The following is a 27,611-nucleotide window of genomic DNA, read 5'->3' as shown; positions in this document are numbered from 1 at the left end:
TCGGTAAATAGTATATTTTTATTTACTATTTTGTAGTTAAAAATCAGATATTCTCTTTTAAATACACGTTCACGGTTTATAAAAATTTGAGAAACACTGGTTACTCCCCGGTTTATGACAATCGTTATTACGCGAACCTTAAAAACTTTATTTTTGGTATATTATATATTTCTATATATGTAATCTATAGATAAACAATTTTCATGATATCGATATCATAGAAATTGAGCTCATACTCTATAAAAAACCATTAAAATCATTCCTATTCACCCCAAACTACGGTACATTATTTTGAGATACAATTTTATGTTTTTATAAATAAGTTTTATAAAATATTAAATTTACAAATAATAAAAAATGTTATATTTAATTAAATATTTATTTCATTAGATTATTATTCCATTAAACCTATTGATAGTTAACTTATAGCCTATAGGATGGGTAAATAAATTAATGTTTTACTATCTTTAATCTTATTATTTAATTGGGTAAATTGAAACGTTTCATGTTCTCTGTTTATCATCATCATTATTCATTACTAGGGCTCAGAACTTTATGCACTTAAAAAGTATTAAATATGCATGCACTTATGCGCTTAAATAAGTACAAATATGCTCTAAAAATATGCACTTATGTATATTTTATTTTTGTACACAAAATTTTCAATTGCACAAATATTTTATAAAATTGTAATTATAGATAAAGCAAAGTATTAAAAATAATTCTGATTAATAAAATAATAATAAATTAACATTAAAATTGTTTCTTGAATAAAAAAAATCCTCTGGAAGAATGTTCAATAACATTGAGTTATTTTCCTAGAAAAGTATTTATAGAAAATCATCGTATTTTGATAGCAACGGTTCTAAATTGATAGTTGTATAATATTTAATTTTAAATAAAGCTAGCTGTAGTTATAATTTATAAATATATATTATTTTACCGGTAGTGGAAAACATTGTTTTTAATGTCAAATGGAAATTTGAAAAATACTATACAAAAATATCAAGAAAGTTCTTTCAATATGAATGTATTTTATTTTATTATTTATCGAATTTTCATACTAAATCTTCTAAAATTATAAAATATGCTCTAAAATCTAAAAATCACTAAATATGCAAAAATATGCACTATAAACTTTTGATATGTTTTTCGTAGTGTTTTGGAATTAATTTCTTCCTCACTTGGCAATAAATCCAATGGTGCAAAAAAAAAAAACATGCAAATGCAATAACTTCCGAGCCCTAATCATTACCAATTCTTATTTGTTTTGTCCCGAAAAAATATTCTATTGATAGTAAATCGTCCATAAATATTAAATATTTAAATATATAGGTAACCATAATTTTTAAATACCTATTATGAAGTTGGCAAATTTAATCATTTGCCACACCCTTTCAAAAGTTAAAATGACGCCCTACAATATTACTCTATGATTTAAATGGTCCTTTATCATTTATCCTTATCATTATCAATATCCATCGTAAAAAACCGTATTTCGTGTGGAATATAACCTCACATTAATAATAACAAGAAACGTGCGTCCCTATTTGAATTTTAATTTTTGAAATACAAATATTTAGTCCTATAACAATTTTTTTTTTTTTTGTTCTTTTGACTATGTCTTAGAATTTAATAATCTTTTGTTATTGGAACATTTTTAGTTTGTATAATTCTCAATCATAATGGTTCGTAAAAAAATTGATAATCGCATCAGAACACTTATTGAAAATGGTGTTATAGCTGGCCATCGTACTATGTTCGCAATTGTTGGCGACAAGGGAAGAGATCAGGTAATTATATTCATTATACATATTACACTTACATAAAATAAGTTACAGTTGTCTTATTCTTTTGTAAATTTTCTAGGTTGTTATATTGCATCATATGTTGTCAAAAGCAACTGTTAAAGCCAGACCAAATGTATTATGGTGCTATAAAAAAGAATTAGGGTTTAGCAGGTATATATATTATTTATTTAAAGAGAATATGTGATATGAGTCAGGTTAAATATGAAATTTAATTTTTTTTATTATTCAAGTCATCGTAAGAAACGCATGAAAACCATACAACATAAAGTTAAAGCTGGCAAACTTAATGTAAATGAAGATGATCCATTTGAATTATTTGTTGCTTCCACAAATATTAGATATTGTTATTATTCTGAAACCCATAAAATTCTTGGTAATACATATGGAATGTGTGTATTACAAGTAAGTATCTCGATTATTTGTTGATTTGATTATTAATTAATTATTATTGTTTTAATTTATATTTATTGCATAAAGGATTTTGAAGCAATGACTCCAAACTTATTAGCACGTACTATAGAAACTGTAGAAGGTGGTGGGCTTGTGATATTTTTACTACGGTCATTGCAGTCCTTAAAACAGCTGTATACTCTTACAATGGATGTTCACGAACGGTTTAGAACAGAAGCTCATCAAGATGTTATTGCAAGGTTTAATGAAAGGTGAAATAATATTTTTCTCTTCATATTTGCACGTTTACTATTTTATTCTCTAAACTAGGTTTATGCTGTCTTTAGTATCCTGTAAGCGATGTTTAGTAGTCGATGACCAATTGACAGTATTACCGATTTCATCCAAAGTACTTGATTTAGTACCAGAAGAAAAAACAAATAATCAATCAATAAATGATCAAGAATTAGCTGCTTTAAAAGAAAATATGAAAGACACTCAGCCAGTTGGATGTTTAGTTAACTGTTGTAAAACTGTTGATCAAGTAATTAATTTATAATTTTATTATAATAATAATGCAGCTGAGTCGTGATAACTGGAAGTTGAAGGGGAATAAAAATTTACTTAGAGATCTGCTTCTAGATACCTAATTTGAATTTATCAATATTAAATCAAAACTACTAGCTATGTAATAAAATATAATTTTAAAATTTTATGGTAAATATATGTAAGTACATAAATTTTAACACAAAATCTTATTTGCCTATGGCTTTGAATATAGAAGTGTCCACACCTTCGAAAGATTCAACAAATTGCTTAACAGTTTGTTATGATGACATTGCTTAGTTCGCTATAATCATATTTAAAGGTGTTTCAGGCTCATCAGGAACAGTGTTGGGAAAATTCCTTTTAACCCTTTGTTAGGCCAGTGGTCTACAATTGTAGACCAGCTATAAATATTAACAATTTTAGTATTTATAAAAAAATTGTAAAGCCTTGTACTTTATACTAGCTGTTGTTTATCTATACTACTGTGTAATCAGTATTATTGTTAACATTGTGTAACGAAATATATCAACAATATTCCGAGTGGTCTTACTTACTATGTTATATTTTTTCCTAAATTTGCAAAATTCAATTTTTTTTTTTTAATTGGACACTGTTGTATAATATATTATTATTATTAATATACCTATTGGGTCATGACATACTGTTTCATATAAATTATAAAATCCGTTAATTATACTTCATATCAATATTATGGAATTAATTTTACAAGAGGAAATGATTACTAAGAAAAATAAGTACCAAAATTCATGTACACTATCATTTCCTATAAAGAAATTATAGTTATAATATCTATATTTATTAGACGATAACTGGTAAAAAAAATATAAAAATACATTTTAATTTTGTTTCGGGTCTTTTGTAAATATGTCAATTTCAGATATTTATAGTTTCAGGCCGATTTGAAGGTAATTGAGTTACTAGTTTTAAAAATAAAAGTATCATGAATGAAATGATCATAATTTCACTACTAACAAGATAATAGTATTTTCTTTGAATATTTATGGATTATTTTTGATATTTCAATGCTCATACGATTCTTTATATGCATATAAATACTTAACATTTTTAATAAACAAAAATATAAGTATAAATATAAACAAAATAATTAAAATTAATTTAATTTCTCATAAATTAAAATGGTCTACAAGTGTAAACCACGTGCCTAACGAAGGGTTAAAAAGGAACTTGTTCCTGTTCCTGAAATTTTTTCTTTATACTATTTGAGTGATTGTCGATGGTGTTTTTTTTGTGGACAACTTTTTAACTGTTTAAGTTAAATAGGTAAAATAAGTTATGGCCAATAGTTTATCGTTAAATTATCATAATAATCTTTATATGTATATGTGTGTGTGTGTGTGTGTAATATAATTTATTATATAATATATAACATATATATATATATATATATAAGTTTAAAGTTATAGTAATGGGTTTATGGATATGATAAAACAATCTATTTTTTTTTAATTTAATATATTTCCTATCCTAAAAAATAGAAATTGAAAAATGATAAAAACATAATTTGAAAATAAAACAATTAATCAATTTATTCAAGTCAAAATTAATATTTTTATTTACAATATAGATGAAAAAATATACTATATTACCAACATTAAATAATATTATATTTTAAAAAATATCAAAAAAAAAAAAAAATTTCATAATTTGAGGAACAAACTTTTGTTCAAGTTCCTCAAAAATTGGAACTCTCTCACATTCCTTGTTCCAACATTTTAAAAAGAACGCATTCCAAACAGGGGCGGATAGAGCCTCCAGGACACCAGGATTTTCCCGGTGGGCTGCTGCTTATATTGACTAAAATGGTCCAATGAAAAATATTACTACTAATACTATTATACATGTACATATATACAAATTAAAGTAAATAATATCATAGTAAATTCCTTTAAAATGAAGAAGAAAAAAAATGATTTACAGTAGGGTTACATAATTTTAAATGTATTTTTTTTATGTATTATTTTAATTGAATGATTAAAAATTAAAAATTAAATTTATTCAAAAATTCGAGTGCAAATATTTTTTTCTTTGATTCATATTTTAACACATTAGTGCATATACTTGTGCATGTTAAAGATCTTTTAGTGCATATTTGATTGGTTTTTAATGCATATAATTCCGTGCTATAATGATTACTGATTGTTCAGATTTAAATTATCATATGTAGTCACTAATAAAACCCTACGGCAAAGTTGATTATTGATATATCATGTTTTTCCACAATAATTATACGCGAACCATGTAAATAGTATAATATGCTAAAATGTTGTATAACCAGGTATGCTTCAAAACGAATTAAAAATAAAAGGAGATGCAGAAAATAGTAGAATTGTTAGAAGGAGCAAAACATATGTAAAATTGGATAGTATAATATATATTATAATTTTAAATATTATTTAAGAACGTCGAAAAAAAAGGTGGTGACTGCAGGGTTGGTTCTCTCAAAGTTGAGGTAATTGTTTAATTAGTTTGAACTTGGATGTAATCATGGGGACCGCTGTATTCTATTTTTCCCGGGCCGGTCAGATTATGCCTATCCGCCCCTGATTCCTAGCTTTGTTCCTTCCCAACACTGATCAGGAATCATTATTTAATATATTTACACCCATGATTTTGTTATCAGTTAACAATCCACTGACTAAAAACTACAGACTACTGACTACTGATAAATATAATCTTAATTTTTAGGCTAAAGCATTACTGACATTTATTGAAGCAATATCTGAAAAAACTCTCAGATCTACGGTGTCTTTAACTGCTTCTCGTGGTAGAGGAAAATCTGCTGCCCTTGGAATAGCTGTTGCAGCTGCTGTTGCATTTGGTTATTCAAATATTTTTGTTACATCACCTTCACCTGAAAATTTAAAAACATTTTTTGAATTTGTTTTTAAAGGTAATACAAATTTATTTTTAATTCTTGTTGTAATCTTAATATTGTTTGAAAAATTATTTTTTTTTATTTAGGTTTTGATGCTCTTGGATATCAAGAACATTTAGATTATGGATTAGTTAGGTCAACAAAGCCTGATGATAATAAAGCTTTGGTTCGAGTAAATATTTTTAGAGATCATCGACAAACTATACAAGTAAGTACATTTCCTAATGTTAACAATGTTATTTCTTAATAAATAATTGTTTCTGTAGTATATAGTTCCAACAGATTCAAATAAATTAAGCCAAGCAGAATTAGTTGTCATTGATGAAGCCGCTGCTATTCCACTTCCACTTGTTAAGGCTATGCTTGGTCCTTATTTAGTATTTTTAGCATCTACAATTAATGGGTAAATTACAAAAAAAACTTAGTTACTACTCTACTAGAAGTATAATTTATTATTTTTAATTAATATATTAAAGTTTACAACTATATATTACTATACATTATAGTTTGATAAGTTATTTAATAATATAAAATTATTTAATTTATTCTTTTAAGGAAGTTAATTTTAATATTAAAATTTTTATTTAGTTATGAAGGCACTGGTCGATCATTGTCATTAAAATTATTGCAACAACTTCGTTCTCAAGCTACAACTATTGGTAGCAATATAAATGATAAAGCTGGTCAAAATGCTATAACAGGACGTTTTTTGAAAGAAGTTAGTTTTCATTTGATACATTTTTGTATACATTTGAATGTTAAGATATCCTTATGTATAGATTTCTACAATATAGGCATTATACTTATATTAGTTCTCAGGATCTAATACATATTTTACATGATAATAATATTGCCTATAATTAGGGTTGTCAGATTTTTAAATCCCTAAATGGAACATAAAATTGAATGACTTTTTTCCTTTTTTTTTTTTGATACAACATTAATATGAAAATAAAAATAAGTATATTTTTATGTAATTTAAGTATATATATTTATCATAATATAATGATATAGCATATATAAAATTAATTATTAATGTTTTATTTTTAAATAACACAATATTAAATATTATTTTTTCTCAACTTCTTTTATACTTCTTTGGCTTTTTATTGACCTTTGAGACCTATTGTCACAACACATGCTGTTTCCATTCAATCTATGTCTTTTGCCATCTCTTCTGCGTTCCTTACTCACAGTATCTTTAGATATTTTATTCTGTCTGCCCATCTTTGTCTGGGTTGGTCTCTGGATCTCTTTGTGTTAAGTTTCTATGTAGTTATTTGTCTAATTGGTCCTTTTGATATCCATACATATCTGGCCCAACCTATTCGCATGCTTTTCAAGTTTCCAACAATGTTAGGTTCATTATATAGTTCTTCTAAGTTATTATTGATTCGTATTTTATATTCACCATTGTTTCTTTTCGGGCCTTTCTCAATATCTTTCTCTCAAACACTTCTAGCTTTTTTCATCTATTGTTGCCTAAGTATTGGTTGCATATAGATATATGGAATAGAAAGTCCACCTATAATACTAACAATTGTTACAAATAAAATAATAACTAACAACATGATTAAATTTGACTTCAATAATAATGTCTTAAAATATGTTAATTGGTTGTTAATCATTTTTTTTAATTTTTCGAATATTGTAGAATTTTATAAATGTATTAAATCCTATTAAATGTATCCATCTTATCCTATAAATATTTTTTAATAATACAATTAAACTATCTTTATTTCAGGTGACTTTGGAAGAATCTATACGTTATAAAAATGATGATGATGTAGAAAAATGGTTGACAAATCTTTTGTGTCTTGATGCAACAAATATTGCTCCATTGCTTTCTGGATGTCCTCCTCCTGATATATGTGACTTATATTATATCAATAGAGACACATTATTTTGTTACCATAAAGCTTCTGAAGCTTTCTTGCAGCGAATCGTTTCATTGTATGTAGCTTCACATTATAAAGTAAATATTTTAAATAAGTAATATTTTATTTCTATAAAATATTATAAGTCTTAACATTATTTCTGTTTAAATCATTAGAATAGTCCAAATGATCTTCAAATGATGTCTGATGCTCCTGCACATCATTTATTTTGTCTTCTTGGCCCTGTTGATGTAAATATGAAAAGTTTACCAGAGGTTTTATGTGTCATTCAGGTAATGTTATTTTAAAAATCATATTAATTTTTATATTTTTATATCTCAGTTCGTCAATTTTAGAACATCTTTTTTTTTTTAGTTGTGTCTAGAGGGTGAAGTATCTCAAACATCGGCATCAGAAGCATTAAAACGTGGTAAAAGAGCTGCTGGGGATCTTATACCATGGACGATATCTGGATGTTTTCAAGATGAACAATTTCCATCTTTAGCTGGAGCTCGTATTGTTCGAATTGCTACACATCCAGACTATCAAAGTGTAAATTATAAATTTTAAATTGGATGTATTGATGTATTTTACTTTTTTAAATTATGGAACATGTTTAGATGGGGTATGGTTCTAGAGCATTATCATTATTGAAAATGTATTATGAGTTTTTAATACCAAATATTGATGAAAGAAAATTCCCTAAAGAAAATATTGATTCTATTCAGGAAGAAGAAGTAGATTTATTAGAAGAAAAAATTGGTATTAATACAAATACTTTTACTAAAAGAATTAGAACACTTAATATTTATATTATTATATTTTTAGAGCCGCGTAATAATTTACCTCCATTATTACTGAAACTAAGTGAACGACCTCCTGAACGTTTAGACTATATTGGTGTGTCATTTGGTCTCACGGGTCCACTTTTAAAATTCTGGAAGAAATCTGGATTTATTCCATTATATATTAGGTAAAATGAATTAAGTTAAATTTGAATTGAAAATATTTTATATCAATTATTTGAATGTTTATTATAGGCAAACTAATAATGAATTAACTGGAGAACATTCTTGTATAATGATTTCAACTTTAAATACATCAAACTCTAAAAATCAAAATTGGTTGTCTCAATTTTGGATAGATTTCCGAAAACGTTTTATCTCACTTCTTGGTTACCAGTTTCGTAAATTTTCCCCTCAATTGGCTTTAGGAGTCTTACATAATACTAATATAACTATACAAATAAATAAAGGTAATTATTTTTGAACAATAAAACATAAATAATACACATGATTAAAGATCCTAAATTAATCATCTATTAGATATATTAAATAAAACTGAGTTGGATGTTCATTTAAGTGCTTATGATATTCTTCGGTTAGAAAAATATTGTAATAATATGGCTGATTATCATCTAATAATGGATCTTTTACCAACTTTATCAAAAATTTATTTCCAAAACAAGCTTGGAGATACACATTTTTCTGCAGTTCAAAAAGTAATTTGTGTTATACATAATTTATATAAATTATAAATTATAATATTATATATTCCATTAGGCTTTATTGTTAGGTTTGGGTTTACAATACAAAACTGTAGATGATCTTGCTGAAGAATTTAATTTGATACCTTCACAGTTACTTGGCTTGTATAATAGAATGATGCGTCGTATTCTACAAGTAATAAATGGAATAATGGAACAAAATGTTCATAATCAAATGCCTGTCTTGCAACAAACAAATAGTAATGAGTTAAGACCACTAGCTAAACCTTTAGATGAAGAATTGGATCAAGCAGCTAAAGTATAGAATTTATATAAAAAAAAAAAACTGTAATTTACATATTTGTATTAATAATATTATATTATAGGCTTTGAAAAAGAAACAACGTGCAGAGCTAGAAAAACTAAAACAAGAAAATCTTACTAGGTATGCAATTAAAGGAACAGAAGATGAGTGGGGAAAAGCTCTTGGAAATTCTGGTAAAACTAAAAGTCTTATTAGTGTAAAAAGGTAAAAATTTTACTATACTAAAATAGTTCTTTTTTTTTATAACCATCATTATTTTTTAGTGGAGAAAAAAGATTAGCCGACCCATCTAAGTTTGAACCTGAAGAAGAAAATGAACCAAAAAGGAAAAAAATTAAAAAAAAATTTAGAAAAAAATAGTTTTAACTATATATAATTTGTTTTTTGAATATTTTATGAGTACTATCTTACACATTTAACATAATAAAATATTACAACAATTTTTATATATAATTCTTTTTTTTTTTTCAACTCTTAAAACAGAAAAAAAAATTGCTTATTATTTATATTAACCTACTATTAATTTACCTTAACAAAATTTATAAAAATTTGTATTTTATTAGTTTAAGCCACACTATATATTTTAAAAAAAAAGTATAGTTTGAAAACAAAGTTTTCAGAATTATTAAATTTAATTATAATTTTAATGAAAAATGAACTTTTGGGCCTTATTTTCATTGTACATTTTCTATCAATATCTATGAATAAAATAATATTGATGATATTTATTATTATTACAAATTAAAAAATACTAGTTAAATTTTTTATAATATTATCCTCCAGTTTATATTGCTCTAATGTTTTGTACGATGGATCTAGAAAATTGTATTCATTTAATGAGATTTATAATGATAATTGATTATAAATTATAACTGAATAATCATCAACAAAATAAATTAAACACATACTTGCATTATTTAAATACTCTGTATAATGATACAGCAATAAAGTTTCATGATTAGTTACTCCTTCTATGAACTTATCCAATGAATCATCTATTAAGTCAAACCATAAGTTGTTTTTAAGATCATCAAGATTTTCAACAATATCAATTTTAGTACTGGTTACAGTTTCGTCAACAATACTCTTGCTACAAAATACAAAATAATTATCAAAGTCTATACTTAAATTAGCACTAGTTAATAATAATTTAAAATGTTATAATCCCTAATTATTTATTAGTATAGCTGATAAGTAAATAGAACTTAATATGTGTGTATTTTTCACAAATGCAAATCTAAATATGACAAAAAAATACCTGTTTTTGCAGTTTTTTTATTATTCCTAGCAGATTTAGTAAATTACAATAAATATATATGTATATTATACCTAATATAAATTTATTTTTTAAAGAACATTTAAATTTCAGTTTAAATAATAAATGAAAATTTATATTTTATGTTACTAACTTTGAAGTTTTTAAGACAAATTCTGGAGTTAAAGATAGTGTCCAGTGTACAATTGAATGTTTTTTAGATCTAAAAGATTTAACTTGATGACTATGTAAATTGAGTTCATTCAATGTAAATCCTGGAGAATCTCTAAAAATTATAATTACACAGTATGATTCATAACTGTAAATTTTGTATTTACATTTCTTTGTAAAAAACTCAAAGTACACACATGACTATGGCTGAAGTAGCTTGTTGGTTATCATTATAATATTCAAGACTATTTTTTGAATACTTAATAGATTTTACATTTTCAAGGAACTCGTTATAATAATAATAATAAATTGAATCTAAATAAAATATTAGCAAAATTAATACTAATAATATATTATATTCATAAAATTAAAAAAAAAAAAAAAAAAATACTTTTTCCATGATTTTCAAATGACATATAACTGTGAAATAATACTTTGCTAACTAATTCTAAACCTTTTTCACTGAATATATCAATAAAATGTAGTAAACAATTTATTGCATATTTGGATAGAGTCCATATAGACTTTTGAAACTGTGTATAAGAACGAATAACCCTGAAAAATGTTTAAATACTAATTTTACAACATTATAGAAATTGCTTATAGAAATATTTACCTCATAACAAATGCGTAAGCTATATCTGATACAACCATGCATGACAATTTAAATAATTTAACTAATTGCATTCCTTTAGATTTTAAAATTCCATTAAATATACCACTATGTGATTCTATGTATTTATCTAGAACATATGTGATGGAGTATGGAATTCCTTGTACTTTAGCAAACTGAAAATAAATTGATTAAAAATAATAAAATGTATTTTATTATTAGTTATTTTAAAATTTACTGCATTATTCCACTTGCAATCAGTACATGATGGATCATAACCAGCCATATCACCAGTGTTATTCTTGGTTAAAGTGAACAAACGTTTTGTTATACATGTTTTGCAATTAATTAAGTTATTTTTTTGTAAAAAATTAAGAGCATCATCAAAGCCTTGATTACACAATTTAGCAAGCACCTTAAGAACAGTTTGGCACATTAGGTTGAGAGAGTATAAAAATATAATTATATTAATGATTAAAATATTTTTATTATATCTATAGTAGATTTATACATACTTCTGGTTCTGGTGGAAACATTATTCTAGCCACTCTGAAACAATTTGATTTAGTCACTTCAAAACTATTATTAGATATATTCACCTAAAACAGTTATAATTTAATATATTAGCAAAATTAATTTTTTAATGAAAACACTTGGGAATGACAGACTTATAAATTATAACTGACTATACTAGGTAATCATAATTATAATAAGTAATAATAGAAATATAATACTAACTAAATACTTCTGAATAGGATTGTCACGAGGACAAATATCAGTGAGACCACTAAATGGTGAGATTGTAATAGTATTCTTATCAAGTATAGGAAGATTGTCTGTAAATCCACCATCCATATATCTGTATTTACCAATTAAAGGTGGTATAAATCCAGAAAATACTGGAATAAAAGCACTTGCTAATAATGTCTATAATAAAAAATTGGTTTGATTAGTACACAAACTTAATATAATTTTGTTTCAACTAATGTTTATGAATCATGAAAACAGTGTGTCCTATACTATTAAATAAGACCTGGGATTTAGATGCAAATATTTTTTTTATTTCTCAACCCAGGTCTGTAAGAAGAAAACATGTTTCAAGTGATACTGATTGTTTAATTTAGTTTTTTTTTTTCATTATATGGCGAATTTAACTTTGTATGCATTTTTAGGGCATTATTCAAGTTTTTATAGCTATTTCAGAATTTATCGATAAATTTTTAAATATGAGGTTATTTGATAATACGTTTCGGCATGTATTCGCTCAAAACTTGCACTTTTAGGCTACGTTCAGACGACGATATTTTTCTCGTATACCGTATACGGGGTTTTATCGAAAAGTGCAGTGACAGCGAATGATATATTTGTACGTTCACACGAAGCCTACGCGGGAAAATTCCGTATTCGCGAAATATTTTTTTCCGTATACCGTACGAACTTGTCACTACGATTCGATAAATCTCGAATGTATTTTTATCGTATACGTGATTAAGTAGTGCTTGTCTTTATATTGTGTCGTTCACACGAACAAAATGTCATCGAATTCGTTCATTACGTTCATCCGTTCAGTCGTATGTTCGACGCATATTATTATTATTATTATTAAGTTCTTTAAAATGGAAGACGATAGTATTTCAACATAGTAGAATCCTTTTCTAGTCTTGATAATAGATTGTCAAAATTAGCCATCAACATACGAAAATAATTATAAAATTTCTGTTCTCAGTCAGGTTTAAATAAAATTTTTCAAAACGTTTTTCACGTCATGGACCATTCTCTAAAAGAGAATGTACCCAGAATCTTCGATGTACCAAACGTTTCTTATAAACATTTCTACACCAATAAAAAATGAGTGGAACACGTGAATCTATGATAACAATTGTGTGTTGACTGCCAACAGTGCTATGTCCATGCATCAAAACCCGTAAGTGAAAAAATCGAATCGAATATTGTGCCTGTGTGAATTGCTGTCTCGTATTAGATAAAATTCTATACGTGAAAAAATCGATTCGAACAGTCACCGTCTGAATGTAGCTTATGTAGTATGTAATCTAATAAATTGATATATTAATAAATACGAGTACATCGACCCATGTTCCTAATTTATCAAAAATAGTACTAAATTAATACAGTCAACATATTTTTTTTATTTACAAGAGTCCAACAACGATCATAACAGCAAGTTATGAAATAAATTAAATTTAAATAAAGTTAAATAAAATATAAATATTAAACAAAAAGTGCCTATTTTGTTATTATTGTGTTTGATAACATAATTTTTACAATATCATTTTAAACTATAAAAAATTTTTTTTTTTTTTTTAACACATTTTTATAAATTTTTTTTATTATTTTTAAAGAATTTTGGTGATTTTTTTAGAGCATTTTATATTATTTTTAGAGCATTAAAATCCCAGCTCTACTTTTAATCAAACAGGTATAAAAACATATTTATTCACCTATATATTATTTAGTTTTAATACTTTAATAGCATCATAGGCGTGTTTACAGGGGAGGCAGGATGGGCACCGGCCTCCCCAGCGACGTTCTTGGCCTCTTGGCTTATAATGGTGAAACCACGAATATATAGTATCTATATCCGTGGCTGAAACAGTAATAGTAGGTAGGTAATTTTAGGTAGAAGGTGAATTTAAATTTTAAATTTATTGAATTTTATTATTTGTAATATTTTAATAAAATACTTGCTTAACCAAACTGATAAATAACTGTTTATTGTGTAATAACTGTAATAAGATGTGTATAGAAGGTTGATGTATAGTTGATAAAATATTTATAAAAAATAAATAAGTAACACATTAGTTAATAGGCCTTATTTATTAGTTCATAGTTGTAATAGCATAGGAAACCAATTTTAATACAACAAAAATAAGTCACAAATATAGATATAGATAATAGATCGCTGTGTAAGTAAAAAATTTAAATTTTATAACTGGCTTCCCCAGCCATGGAAGTCTGAACACGCCTATGAGTAGCATACAATTATAAACAGTGACATATCCAGGGAGGGTTAGAGGGTTATAACTCCTCCTCTTCCCGAAAATGTTTAATGTATGTATATTGTCTATTGATTATAATAAAAACACACAAAAATCAAAAAAAAAATTGAATGCTTCATTTTTTATAACCACTCCCAAAAAAAAATTCTGGATACGCAACTGCTTATAAATATGTTTTATAATTAAACCTATTTAATTGTATTTTAATTACAGATCTATGTATCAATAATTACATTTTATGACTACCTGTAAAACTTCTTCTTTACTAGAAAATTCAGACTTAATGACATTTTTACCACCTGGAACTCTTGTTAATGACACAAATAATTTACCACTTACTCGATTGTGTACATCGTCAGGTAAATCCTTCACAAAAAAAAAAAAATTAACCAATTCTTTCCTGAATTTAATAAAATGTAATGTTTTACCTTATTTAAACGAGCATATAATTGTTCTGAAATATTCATAGAAGGACTAAATGGGCCTAATGTTTTTGATCTTGCTTCTTTTACTATGTCTAACATATGACTTGTCATTAATTCTAAAAAAATAATAGATACTGAGTAAGTTGGTATAAGTTTATACTTATACTAACATTATTATAGTATTAATATATAGCATTACTATCAGTGCCGTATTGCCGTATCAGTATGTATTTAGACATTTTGCGCCCTAGCGCAAAAAAAAAAAAATAGGCGCCTCTCTAAGGGGCTTGCCCACGGAAAATATAGGAGATAGATCCTCATGAACCTTTTAGATATTCTAAAACCAATGCTATTTTTGAGTAGTAAGCATGCCACCACACACCGCACGCCGCACGCGATAACATAATACGCAGTATTATTATAAATAACTTATGTTTATTGAAATTATCACAACAAATTTGGGAACTAATATTAGGTATATTAAAATATTCTGGATCACCGATAGTTGTATTGCTATAAATACATTAATAATATATATTAATCAATTAATTACATTAACATTAATTTGTGATACTGTTATTATAAACAAAAAAAATAATTTCAAAATAATTTTAAAAGTTCAATAATTCACAAGTGAGTAAATTTCTGACCACAATATTTTGGTGCCCGGGGTAGTTGTAGTCAATGCCCCCCCCCCTAAATGCGGTCCTGATTACTATAGTATTTATAATCAATGGTATAAGACAGTGGCATAGCGTAGGTTTTAACTTTAGATATGTGTTGTAAATGGTAAGTTAGGTAATGAATTTGGAGGAATTTCACCCCCTATTCAGTTTACAAAGGTGTAATTTCAAACATTCACAAGTTTTACGCAATTTTAAATATAAATATTAATAACATATTATGTTACATATATAAACAAAAAATAAATGACCTTATTATAATTATTTTATTTACCTATATTTATTTTAATAATTACAACATTAATTCATCAAAATATTTGAACAAAATAATAAATATTAAATAGGTACTAAATATTTTTTATTTTACTTATAAATGAAATTATTTCTCCTATTTTTGGTAAGGAAATTTTCGATTACTTCATCATAAAACGTAGATTTCTTCTTTTACTATCACTAACTTTTTCTATTGATCACTTTGGTAATGGTGAAAGGCGATTTTGTTCTTGATAATTTCTCGATGAAATCTTCATCAAGGGCGTATTTGAGTTGAGGCCATAGGGGTGGGGGCGAAACTAATTTTTCTTCAATACAAACTTAAAAATAATTTACAGTTCATTACAGGGGCGTACCCAAGGGTTTTTTCGGGTCCGGACCCCCATTGAAATTTCTACAAACTCAATGGTTCAATAGTAAATAGTATATAGTGTATTTTAATTTCCCATTATTTTCAATATAAATACCTAGTTTATAGATTATATAACAGGGGTGGCCAAACCGCGGCTCGCATCTTATCGTAACATTTAAAAAAAAATTTTTTTAATATGAATTTATGTATTTGAAAAAGTATAATATTTTATTAAATTAAATTTAATTATTAAATTACAGTGTATAGAAAAAAATTTGTAAAAATAAAGTATTCTTGATATCATTTTTCTTAATTGACTATTTTCTTATTTGTTGCGTGTTTATTTTGCTTGTATGCTTTTTTAAAATCAGGACTATATGTTGTTAACGCAGTCCTTAACAATTCAGTTAAATGATCATCCGTTAATGTTGATCGATGTTTAGATTTAATCATTTTCATGGTTGAGTATAAAGACTCACAAGAATATGTTGTTCCAAAAATCGATATTAACTTTTGAGCACAAAGAGTAATTTTTGGATATTTAATAACAGGCACATGTTTCCAAAATTCCAACAAAGAATGACAACTGTATTTGAACTGCTTCAGTCCTTCATCTTCCAATAATTCTAAGAGTTCAATTTCTAAAGCTGCCGTATCCATTGAAATTGATTTTAATATTGGACATCCATTTTCAATAACGTTAATTACAAAAGGATTTTCTAGAAATGTAATCGAAGGTTTAAGTAATTTCAAGTCTTTAAATCGATCTTTAAAGTGAGTTGATAAACACTCTAATTTTTGTACATAATCTTTACAATTCAATTTTGTTGCTATTCCAACCAAATAATCCTCAATTTTTTTTAAATACGGAAAATGGTTTAAATTATTTGTTCTTAAGTCTCTTTGAAAAAGTTTAAGCTTATTTTGGAAACTAAAAATGTCTTGTACTAGGTTATTTATAAATTTATTTTTACCTTAAAGCGACATATTTAATGTGACTAAGTGATGCACAACGTCAGTATAAAATGACATATCTCTTAGCCATTGTGGGTCTGAAAGTTGTGGAAAATTTTTATCTTTTTCTTTTAAAAATGTTTTAATGGGTTCTAATAAATCGAAAAATTTTATTAAAACGTTATTTACCGATAACCATCGAACTAAAAAATACCACGGAAAATCATTTGGAATGTCATCCTCTAAACTTTCAACAAAGTTTTTAAATTGGCGATGTATTTTTGAATCTGAACGTATGTAATTCACAATTTTAAGAACAACACTCATCACATGTTCATATTTAAAATATTTAGCCATTAGGTGTTCTCTATGAATAATGCAGTGAATTGGAATAAAGTCTGGGAAATCAGTATCACTTTTTAAAATACCTATCAATCCATTTTTACAACCTGTCATACTGGGTGCACCATCAGTTAAGACGCTAACAATTTTTGCATTAGGTACTTCTGCTTTACGAAGTACTACGTCAAGAGCATCCTTAATATCACAACCTCTAGTAGTTTCTTTAAGAGCTATAAGATCTAATAATTCTTCTTTCACTTCTATATTCATCGTCACATAACGTACAAAAATAGCTAACTGTGGTTTATCCTGAATGTCAGTAGATTCATTTAACGCTAAACTTAATGCAGAACAATTAGCAATTTCATTTTGTAAATTAGAGAAAATTTCTGAACTTATTATTGAAATACGCCTTTCCATAGTATGTCTACTATTCGAAATATTTTCAACCATATAAAATAATTTTTTATCTTCCGGTTTTAAAATGGAAATAACATCTAAAATGTTTTTTGTTAAATATATCCCATCTGTGTATGGGCGCTTTGCTCGAGCAATATTAAACGCCATACAAAAAACTCGCTTCAGTAGTTATATCGGTTTCTTTGGAAAATACCGCCATAACATTGGTTTGTTTATTTAATTTTGATTTCATTGTGCTTAATTTATTTTTTCTCAAATCAGAACCAGTAGGAAATTCGTTACTAAACGAACTGTGATTTGTTTCATAATGACGTTTTAAGTTACTAACCTTAAATTGTGATAATTGGGATTGACAGATAGACAAAATGGTTTACTGTTTCGTTCTATGAAAAAGAACTCTTCTTCCCATTGTAATTTGAATTCTCTGTGTTCTTCTTCATACTTGCGTTTCTTAGACATAATAATTATTTTATTAATGTTGTGTTGTTACACGCATGACGTCAAAAAACACTATGAAGACATAATATCCATTATCCATGTGTGTCTATGTCTGTATGATATTTTGATATTTATGGTATTTATGAAGATAAAATTTAATTTGAGATTATTGTACAGTTATTGTTATCTTATTCTTCACATTTTATTAAATACCATACCTTAACTTATCTTATTTATAATAATACAATATCATATATTTTTTTTTTTTTTACATTTTGGCTCTTCCATATTTATTAATATATTTGGTGGCTCGCAAGTCTTTTCTCGCTGGCCACCCCTGTTATATAATATACCTATAATGTATAAATCATGTTTAATTTATGCTGTTTTTTTAATATTTATTATTGTTAATTAAATAATGTATTTTTTTAAAACATTTTACTACCAAATAGTGGCGTAGCCAGGATTTTTAAATGGGGGGGGGGTATCCACTTTTTTTGGATAAGTGAGGTAAGAGAGGATATGAGAATTTACCCTTAACCCCCCCACCATCTACCACCAAGTTTCTAAACGTAATTTAAGCATTTTAGTATAGTTTTAAAAATATTTATTAATATATAATTTATTATAATAATAATAATTTTGGTTTCAGTGTTCAGTCACTTACTCCACTCTGACAGCTGCATTCTCTTAGGCGAATTTCTGGCAAATTCAGTTATTATTTCACTTTCATCGAATTGCTCTTTTTTATTTATATTAGCCATAGCTAACCTATTCAGTCTGTTTTCCGACATGGTGCTTCCTAAAAAAATTTTTAAGCGATTAAGTGCTAAAAACGTTCTTTCCGGAGTGAAAGAGGTAACTGGTAACATGGCGAATAATTGTAAAAGTATTTTAATGTTAGGTCGAAGATTGATGCGATGAGAGGGTGAATCAAGAGCAGAATTCAGTTTTGGAATAGTATTTTGACTCCATTGTTGCCTCCATATGAACGGGTTAGCCCTGATTGTAGATGAGGTATCATCATGGAGATCTTGGACATATATTTTAGCAGCTTTTATAATATTTTTATCGTCATACATATTTAAATTGGCCGGAATAAGTCCTTCAAGTAGCATAACATCAATAAGCCTTTGATTAAAACGAGCATTAATTCTATTAAATAGTCAAGATACATTATACATATAAACACGGCCCATAGGGGAGGCTATAGCCCCCTTAGCCCCCCTTGGCTACGCCACTGCTACCAAATAAAAATTGATTTCAAATTATAGTACCTACCTAACCTATTATAGTAAACTTTTGTGCAGAATATTTGTGATGTATGTATTACTATTGTGACTATTACTATAGTTATTAACAGTAATTTGTTGGTATTTAATTACACTATATTTATAATTAGAGAACAGATAAAATAAAAATGTTGGACCCCCCCTAAAAAAATCCTGGATTCGCCCCAGGTTCATTACCTACAGCTCATGTTCCTATTACTCATTCGAGTGAATAAATAAAAATACAAGTTCAAAATTGAATTTATTTAATTAATATATTCAAAACCTACTTCATATAAAATAAGTATTAATAATAACAACACTAATAGTTCTTAAATTAAAATTGTACCTTCAGTCTGAATCCTGTAAAAAAAAAAAAAAAAATCATAGTAGTAATAGTACCTATTAATTATTTTTTAAAAACTTTAAAAACAATTAAGATAGGTAACTTAATTTAACAAATATCTAAGTGGAAAACATAAGGTTGGTAGTAGTCAAATAACAAATTCCAAATTTCTTTTTTCCATTTTGGCAAATTTGTTGATTGTTTCATCAATGGATACAATAATATTTTTAAGCACATGTAGCAAAGCCAAACCTGTTAGTCTATGCTGGCTTATTCTTGATCTCAACCATGTTTTCAATTTACAAAAATATATTTTTGACCAATATTTGCAAGTTAAAGAATATGAAAATAAATATTGTCAGTTATTATGATTATTATTTGGGTAAGGGGCTTCTAGCTTTATAAAATACACAAATACGCATGCATTTGTGCACAAAAAAATTACTAAATACCTATGCAAAATAAAAAGTACCAGATATTATGTTGTAAAAAAAAAAATAGACGAGTAAAATTATTAAGGACTTATATAGCTCTAATAAATACAAAAATATATAGTATGCATAAATGCACCAAAAAATGACTAACTAGTAAATATGTGGTAAAAAAAGTTTTAATTTAAATAACTTTATACTATCTGATAAATACCTGGGTTATGGTTGTAAATGTCAATAATTGTAGCAATATCTGTGGAAGATAATACCAGTATTCGTTCCACAACTAGGGTTCAAAATGGACCGGAACGCACCGGAACGCAGTTCCGGTTCATGACAACATTTTTTTTAGCATTCCGGTTCGTAAAAAAAATACGTTTACCGTTCCGGTTCAAACAAATTTTAACTTTACCTACCATATTTTGGTAAAATGTAAACATTTTGCAGAATTGTTCATTGTAAAATATTTAATAACGTTAAACGATCGCGGTGCGTAAGTACATTTATTGCTTATCTATACGATAATCGCCGTTCGCCGATAGTGTAATTTAGCTTTATTTATACAATACGTATGTGAATTTTAAAAGTTAAAAATTTTAGGTTAGCATTAGGTTGTTTGATTTGTAAAAATATAACAAATTTAGGATTGACTGTTGTTGACATAACTTCACATTTCCAAACCTTATTCTATAATTTCAAATTGAAAGTCAAAAGAAACCTAAATGTCTAGTTTGAGAAAAAAATATTTAAACACAAAAAATCTGACGCACATCTTAAAGCATTCGAATTACATAAACAATCAAAAGAAAAACAAATAGAAAACAGATTCGAAATCAAATTATTGAAAGTATTGAAATCAAAATTCACAACTACTGAAAAAGTTTTTAGAATTATTTATAAAATAGTAAAAATTTAAAGGCCTTTTGTTGATTTACCGAATTAAATAGATAATATATTAACAAGTTTTAAATGGTATGAATATGGGAAATATTTTACAATCTGATAAAACGTCTGTGGATATAGCACTCCACATAGCATCAGAAATGAAAAAAATGATCTGCCAAAAAATAATTTTAACTAAAACAATTTTAAAATAATAGGTATAACTTATGTATTAAAAAAGACTTAGTATATCAGGAAGGGGAAATTATAATTTTGATGGGTTAAAGCCAAGTCAAACCTAATTCTATTGGTATGTACAGTATAAATGTACTAAAAAAAAAAAAAAAGAGTTCCGGTTCAGAAAATTTTCCATTTCAAGCATTGTCCACAACCAAAAATGTTATGATATATGAAGATAAACAAAAATTTATACCTGTGATCAAATTGACATAATATTGAATTTATAATCATATTATAATGATAGACTAGTATTTATATTCTTAATTATTTATACGTTACATTTTTTAAATAAATCAATGTATTATATTCAAACAAAATACGAGCCATGGGGGCGAATGGGACATTCGCTCCCCTCAAATACACCCTTGGTCTTCATCCCCTTTAAGGGCCAAAAATAATAATTCTACTGATGAACTAGTAGCTGGAATAGTTAATATTAATGAATTCAATTAAGTTGCTAATGTCTGGGTTTCGTCTAAATTTGATGTTTTTAAATAAATTAAAAGATCATGAATATTAGGTTTTTGAAATTCGTCCGTCAGGTAGACAACGGAATCAGGCGCGGATTCAACCTACCATAACAGGAAGGGCGGATTATAAATAAGTATATTCTATGGGTCGGCTGGAGCTGGCCGGCTAACAGTTGTCATCGATCATACGGTCACAATAATATTGTTCTTATCGACTATTCATTAATTTGTGTTATAAAAATAAAAGACGAAAATGTGTGATAATAACAATACATTAGAATTTTATTAACCAAGATAATGAAATTTAATAGTACATCAAATTAAATTAACACATTTTGATACGGCAAACGGGGGGGAGGACGGTCGCCCCTACCATCCCCTCCTTTCATCCGCGCCTGAACGAAATAAATTATAATATTATATATTATCAGTGGCGAAACGTCATAGAAGACAATGACACGTCTACTCACTTTTAATATGGATAAATAATTTAGTTTTATTATATTTAATTAATAAAATGCATTATTATATTTTATTTTTATGTAACAGATACTTCAATATTTATCCTAATTTTATTTTTGTGCCATAACGTATTAGTATTCTTAAAATAGATTAGTTGCGGACCGTGCATGCGAACTTTCCTCCGTTGTGGCGTAGTGGATGATTCTATAAACATCTAAATACAGATTTAAAAATTAATATTAAGAGACGACACGTTGCGCGTCTAGTTTTTCAAGGTATGGTGTGCAGGGGGAATAAGTTATTGAATAGGAATTATCGTTACGTTATGAGACGTGTCTCGTTCGTTTATTGTTTCCTTTTAATATGTAATCGACATTGCTTGTTGTGTTGTTGAGTTATCGTTCGACGCAATTTTGTTATCGTAATTATTGATTGGTTTTTACAATTTATTTCTGGTGTGATACTCTTATCTAAATATTAAAATATTATACTATTGTCATTTACCACTATGCCTGACGATTTAATTAATGACATTTGGAATGATGGAATAGTAAACTCTCATACGAAAAATAATATGAAATAAAATCAAAAGACCGTTTATTATACATACATATATAGTTATAAATGGGGAGCGGACGGTAACTTATTTTTTTAACGTCTCCCAGACTTAAATACTCGTGCTTCGCCACTGTATATTATTATTTATATTACATGCAATAAATTATATTAAAAGCAAAATTACCTATCTGATAAATGGCGATAGCATATGCAATACTGTCCCGCATACACGAGTGACGATTATACGACCGCGCCGGTCTATTACGTTCTATCATGTTTCGTTATTGATATTTTCATAGATTAGATACATTAGTATTATTTACTAATATTGTTTAATCTATAATACTATCGTTAAGAAATATAAATAACTGTCACAGTACACCAGACTGAATGAATAAAGTATAGTTAATTTAAAGCGAATTTATAATTATTAGTTAGTTTATTTATATAGTCTGTGCTGTACGTCGTATCCGTAAACATTTTCCAACGTGTATACTGCATATATAATAAACACGGGTTAGCTATAGGGGGCATACACCGTTTGGGCGAATCGACCCAAAATATAGTCTGAGCGTTTGAGCAAGGGTTTATTCAACTATAACTACCTTTTGAGCGAATAAATATACACCGTTTGTGCGAGGATTATTTAACTAAAAATACCGTTTGGATGGTATAAAAATGCTTATAATATACACTCAACAGTTAATTGAACAAAATTATATAAAATATAAATAATTAACAATAAGTTATATTAAAAAAAAATTATTATTTATAAGTAGGAAATTATCTACAGTCAAAAAATAAAAATAATAAAATAAAACTACAGATAATATCATTATTAGTAGTTTTTAAAGTAATCTATGGCCTGATATTTTAAACCTAAACATTTTATGTATTTTAATTGGTTAATATCCCCTCTTTTATATTTATTCCATATTTCTTGTATAAGCTCTTTATTTTTTATTAGCAATAATATCATCCATATTTGTCATCAGGTTTTTACCTCGTACAGGTAAAAATAATTTCACTTGCCCAAACGGTACACATGATAGTCGTCCAAACGAACTATTATTTTTATGGTCAAAATTATTACCTTCATCCAACGACTATCGCCCGCTATAGCATACCTATATCCATAGCGGCCGTGGTGTTGCGGATAAAATCAATCCCAATGAGCTTTAAAGATAATCCATAAAATATAATATTATATTGTTAGTATAAAATACTTAACTACTACAACAATTGACAAAATTATAATTTAAATCAATATAATAAAATATTTTTCAATTTTTTATATGTATACTGTATAAATATAAATATGTACGCACATGCTACTATAGATTGATATAAGAATCACAGGTTATGAAATACAATTAAAACTATTTTATAAACAGTATGAATAAACTTCCGGTGAATTCTATTTCCGGGTAGGATGACCATCTAAAGAAGAGACCTCCACCTGGCCCATTTCATTTCACTTTTCAAGTACACCTAATATACAGTGCTCGAATTTGGGGGGGGACACGCCACGTTCATCCTAATTGATGTCCAAAATAATTTTTATGTGAATTTTACGATTTATGATATTATAACTATTTTTATAATTAAAAATTATATGGTAGTTATGATAAGGGACAACGTCGTAATTTCTGGAAAAATATAAATAGTAATGTCTCTAAATTTGGTGTATTATACTTTATACATTGTGAGATTTGCTATAAATATTGGCAATCGACGATATCGTCATTTTGGAAAAAAATAAATGCCCTCACCACGACATTAGACTAATCTTCTAATGCCGTGGCCCGTACTAAAGAATAAAAATAGATAAAAACAAAAACCAAATATATGATTATATCATTCGATTCATGAGACTGCCTGATCGCCAACAATTACCTATGTTAATTATTATTTTATTTTTATTTTCCATTGTAACATATAGGATGTTGGTATTGCTATCAAAATGTATTATATTTGGAATTTGTTTAGCTGAAAAGTGGTTTTCAAAATATATTTAAGATTGGTGGAGGGGGGAGGAAGAGGGACGAAGCTTCTCACGGGTCTGTGTCAGTTAACTGAGCACATGAAACGCAGTTTTCAAATCATTGGACTGAGCTCCTCTACTTAATTTTTCCCAATTCGAGCACTGATAATATACCTATTGCAAAACAAACATATATGAAGTGCCTTAATCATCAATGCCTTCCTATCAAAAAATTTATAAATTACAAAAAAATGTATATATAAGGATAATATATTATATCACCTTTGTACTATGAATACATTAAATTATTTAATAATTTACTTACTCGCATTAGATTACATTTTATGGTTGAAATGTATTTTTATTTGAAAAACATTTTAAAAATTGAAGGAAAGTAATTGCATGTGTTTGTATATAAAATAGACACTTTTTCAAGATACAAATTTAAATTATATTTATAAAAATAATAATATGAATACAAGTACACGACATGAACATCTTTTTTTTGAAACTAATTTAAAAAGTAAATATCCATTTAGCTCCATCTCCACAATGATAAACATACAAATGTGAACAATAATATGTTTTATTAGTTTGTAAATTCCTAAAAACTAAAATAATACTTTTATTAATATTTGTAGTAATCCTAACAAGTAAAAATTAATAATTACTAGTTATACTAATGATTTAAATTATATATATTATTTATCCAGGGCCTGCTCAAACAAAAATAGTGCACTAGGCAAAATCAAATTTTGCCGCCTATAAAGAAAAAATTGAGCTCTTATTTTAATTTATGGTAGTCCCTCCCCTATTTTTTATGTGATATATGTACATAAAAAAATTACATATTTTATGTAAAAAAAACTTAAAAATGATTTCTATAATTATTACTCAAAATCAATCACTATCGTGACTAACGGAAATCTCGGAAGTGATTGTGTGGTTATTTATATTTTTTGAATAATTGAAAACGACAAGTATCGGCTGTAATATAAAGTAATATATTAACTTTAGATAATATTATTTTATTATACAAGTAATCATGAATTAATTAATTTAAATATTTTTCTTATAAAACACCAATAGATCTAAAAAAAATGTATGAGCCAATTTTAAAAATGCCGCCCCTATTAAAGTGCCGCTCTATTTTTAAAAAAAAAAATAATATTATCAGGATATAATTTGGGCTATAGCTCATACGCGCAAAATAAGACCAAAATGTAATTCAAAAGCGTAAAAATAAATATCCCATGAGCACAAAAAAATTTTTTTTAACAATCCATAAGCGCAAATACGTTTCATAAAAATTATGTGTACTTCATTAAAACGATTTTTAATTTAGAATTATAATGAGTATAATAATTATAATGAGTACCTACTTTAAAATTTAAATTTACATTTGAAGTCCACAATTTTTAAATAGTTCAATCTGGTCATTTTTTTTTCTATGTACAATTTCAATGTTTTTATAATAATTGTAATTTTTACAATAAAATTCAATACAATAATACTCAACTTCAACTAAACTCGATAAAACTTTAATAATAAAAATAATAATAAAAAGTGTAATGAGTACAATATTATGTTAGATAATACAGTTTATTTTTGCCCTTTTATCTCATTACTAAGGTACAAAAGCGCAAATTTGCTATGCGTTTTTGGGTTATCAAAAAAAAGGTCGATTTATACTTGTGAGTTTCATTGTATCATTTTTACTACCATAAATGAGCTACGTTAACAAATAAGTAATTTTATACTTATAATTATGTAATTTAACAAACGTATTAATTAAAAAACAACTATTTATTCTTCTATAATAAATATCAACGTATATTATTTTAATTTAATGTATTTAATACATGTGTTCTCAAGTGACGTATCTCTAGCCAATAATTTTAGAAAGGGGAGGAGGACTTTAGCTTCTATTTTAATGTGCCTAGATTATTTATATCCTTCAAAAAAAAATAAAAAATAATGATTGTATTACATACTATATTGTACATGGTAAAATATAATAAGAACAATTTTCCAATCCCCTCCCCCTAAACTTATTTATAATATATATATATATATACTATTTGCGCCTCTAAAGGTACTAAGATTTATTGTATATTATTATAGAAAAACAAACAATTTATGTTATGTGCATATTATGGTAATAATCTAATATCACGAGTAATCTTACCTAATGGTACGTCACAAATAAGACAGCATGCAGCAATAGCACCAGCAGACGAGCCACAGAGTTTGTTTTCTAAGAGATATGGCGCATACGTTTTTAAACACGATGCTACTCCTGTATGATATATACCTAAAAATCCACATCCAGAGAAAGACACATTCATGTTTGGCGTGATATCGAGAAACCTTAGTTCCCACAGTGTCAAAAATGAGAGAAAACACTAGTTATAAAATAATATTTAAACTCTTAATTAACTAGTTAACGAAAGAAATACGAAAATTTCATAGTTTATATTTAATAAAAAGACGAAAAAAAATCAAATAATGATGGCAAAATGTAACGACAGAGTTTATTGTCCGGAGATCAACCTCCAATGACATTCAAGCGGTAACTGATAACCAAAAAAAAAAAAATGTACAGTTCCTAATGAAGAATTGATGAATTATATCAACAATAACAATAATAACGAAAATAATTACGTTTA

The 27,611-nt window shown here is 26.6% G+C and overlaps 2 protein-coding genes and 1 pseudogene across 7 annotated transcripts; 1 reads left to right on the top strand and 2 right to left on the bottom strand.

The window, feature by feature from the left end:
* Positions 1–1,540: 1,540 nt before the first annotated feature.
* LOC112682786 (RNA cytidine acetyltransferase) lies at positions 1,541–9,749 on the top strand. Its single transcript, XM_025553514.1, has 19 exons — positions 1,541–1,793; positions 1,870–1,961; positions 2,042–2,213; positions 2,289–2,473; positions 2,532–2,745; positions 5,478–5,682; positions 5,754–5,875; positions 5,934–6,070; positions 6,256–6,385; positions 7,412–7,642; positions 7,721–7,837; positions 7,920–8,096; positions 8,165–8,306; positions 8,373–8,517; positions 8,585–8,799; positions 8,870–9,045; positions 9,107–9,349; positions 9,417–9,559; positions 9,619–9,749. Exons 1-19 carry the CDS (start codon positions 1,686–1,688, stop codon positions 9,713–9,715), a joined length of 3,051 nt encoding a protein of 1,016 aa, XP_025409299.1. The 5' UTR covers positions 1,541–1,685; the 3' UTR covers positions 9,716–9,749.
* Positions 5,602–27,611, bottom strand: LOC112682787 (patatin-like phospholipase domain-containing protein 2). 6 transcript variants are annotated; one of them, XM_025553518.1, is made up of 13 exons: positions 27,131–27,193; positions 19,919–19,932; positions 14,840–14,952; positions 14,658–14,777; positions 12,133–12,321; positions 11,910–11,993; positions 11,633–11,809; positions 11,398–11,570; positions 11,173–11,336; positions 10,979–11,096; positions 10,765–10,896; positions 10,264–10,445; positions 10,005–10,170 (listed from the first exon to the last, which is right to left on the bottom strand). In XM_025553518.1, the coding sequence occupies exons 3-13, from the start codon at positions 14,945–14,947 to the stop codon at positions 10,097–10,099; spliced, it is 1,521 nt and encodes a 506-aa protein (XP_025409303.1). In that variant the 5' UTR covers positions 14,948–14,952; positions 19,919–19,932; positions 27,131–27,193; the 3' UTR covers positions 10,005–10,096. The 6 variants fall into 6 exon arrangements, with proteins under 6 accessions (XP_025409301.1, XP_025409304.1, XP_025409303.1 ...); XM_025553516.1 differs by lacking the exons at positions 10,005–10,170; positions 19,919–19,932 and adding an exon at positions 5,602–5,643 and having other exon boundaries at positions 27,131–27,290; XM_025553515.1 differs by lacking the exon at positions 19,919–19,932 and having other exon boundaries at positions 27,131–27,601.
* Positions 16,462–18,007, bottom strand: LOC112682788 (annotated as a pseudogene).

The sequence above is a fragment of the Sipha flava genome, unplaced genomic scaffold (genome assembly GCF_003268045.1).
Source record: "Sipha flava isolate LNK unplaced genomic scaffold, YSA_version1 211_pilon_pilon, whole genome shotgun sequence".
Taxonomy (NCBI): domain Eukaryota; kingdom Metazoa; phylum Arthropoda; class Insecta; order Hemiptera; family Aphididae; genus Sipha; species Sipha flava.
This window is presented reverse-complemented; position numbering and strand designations above follow the sequence as displayed.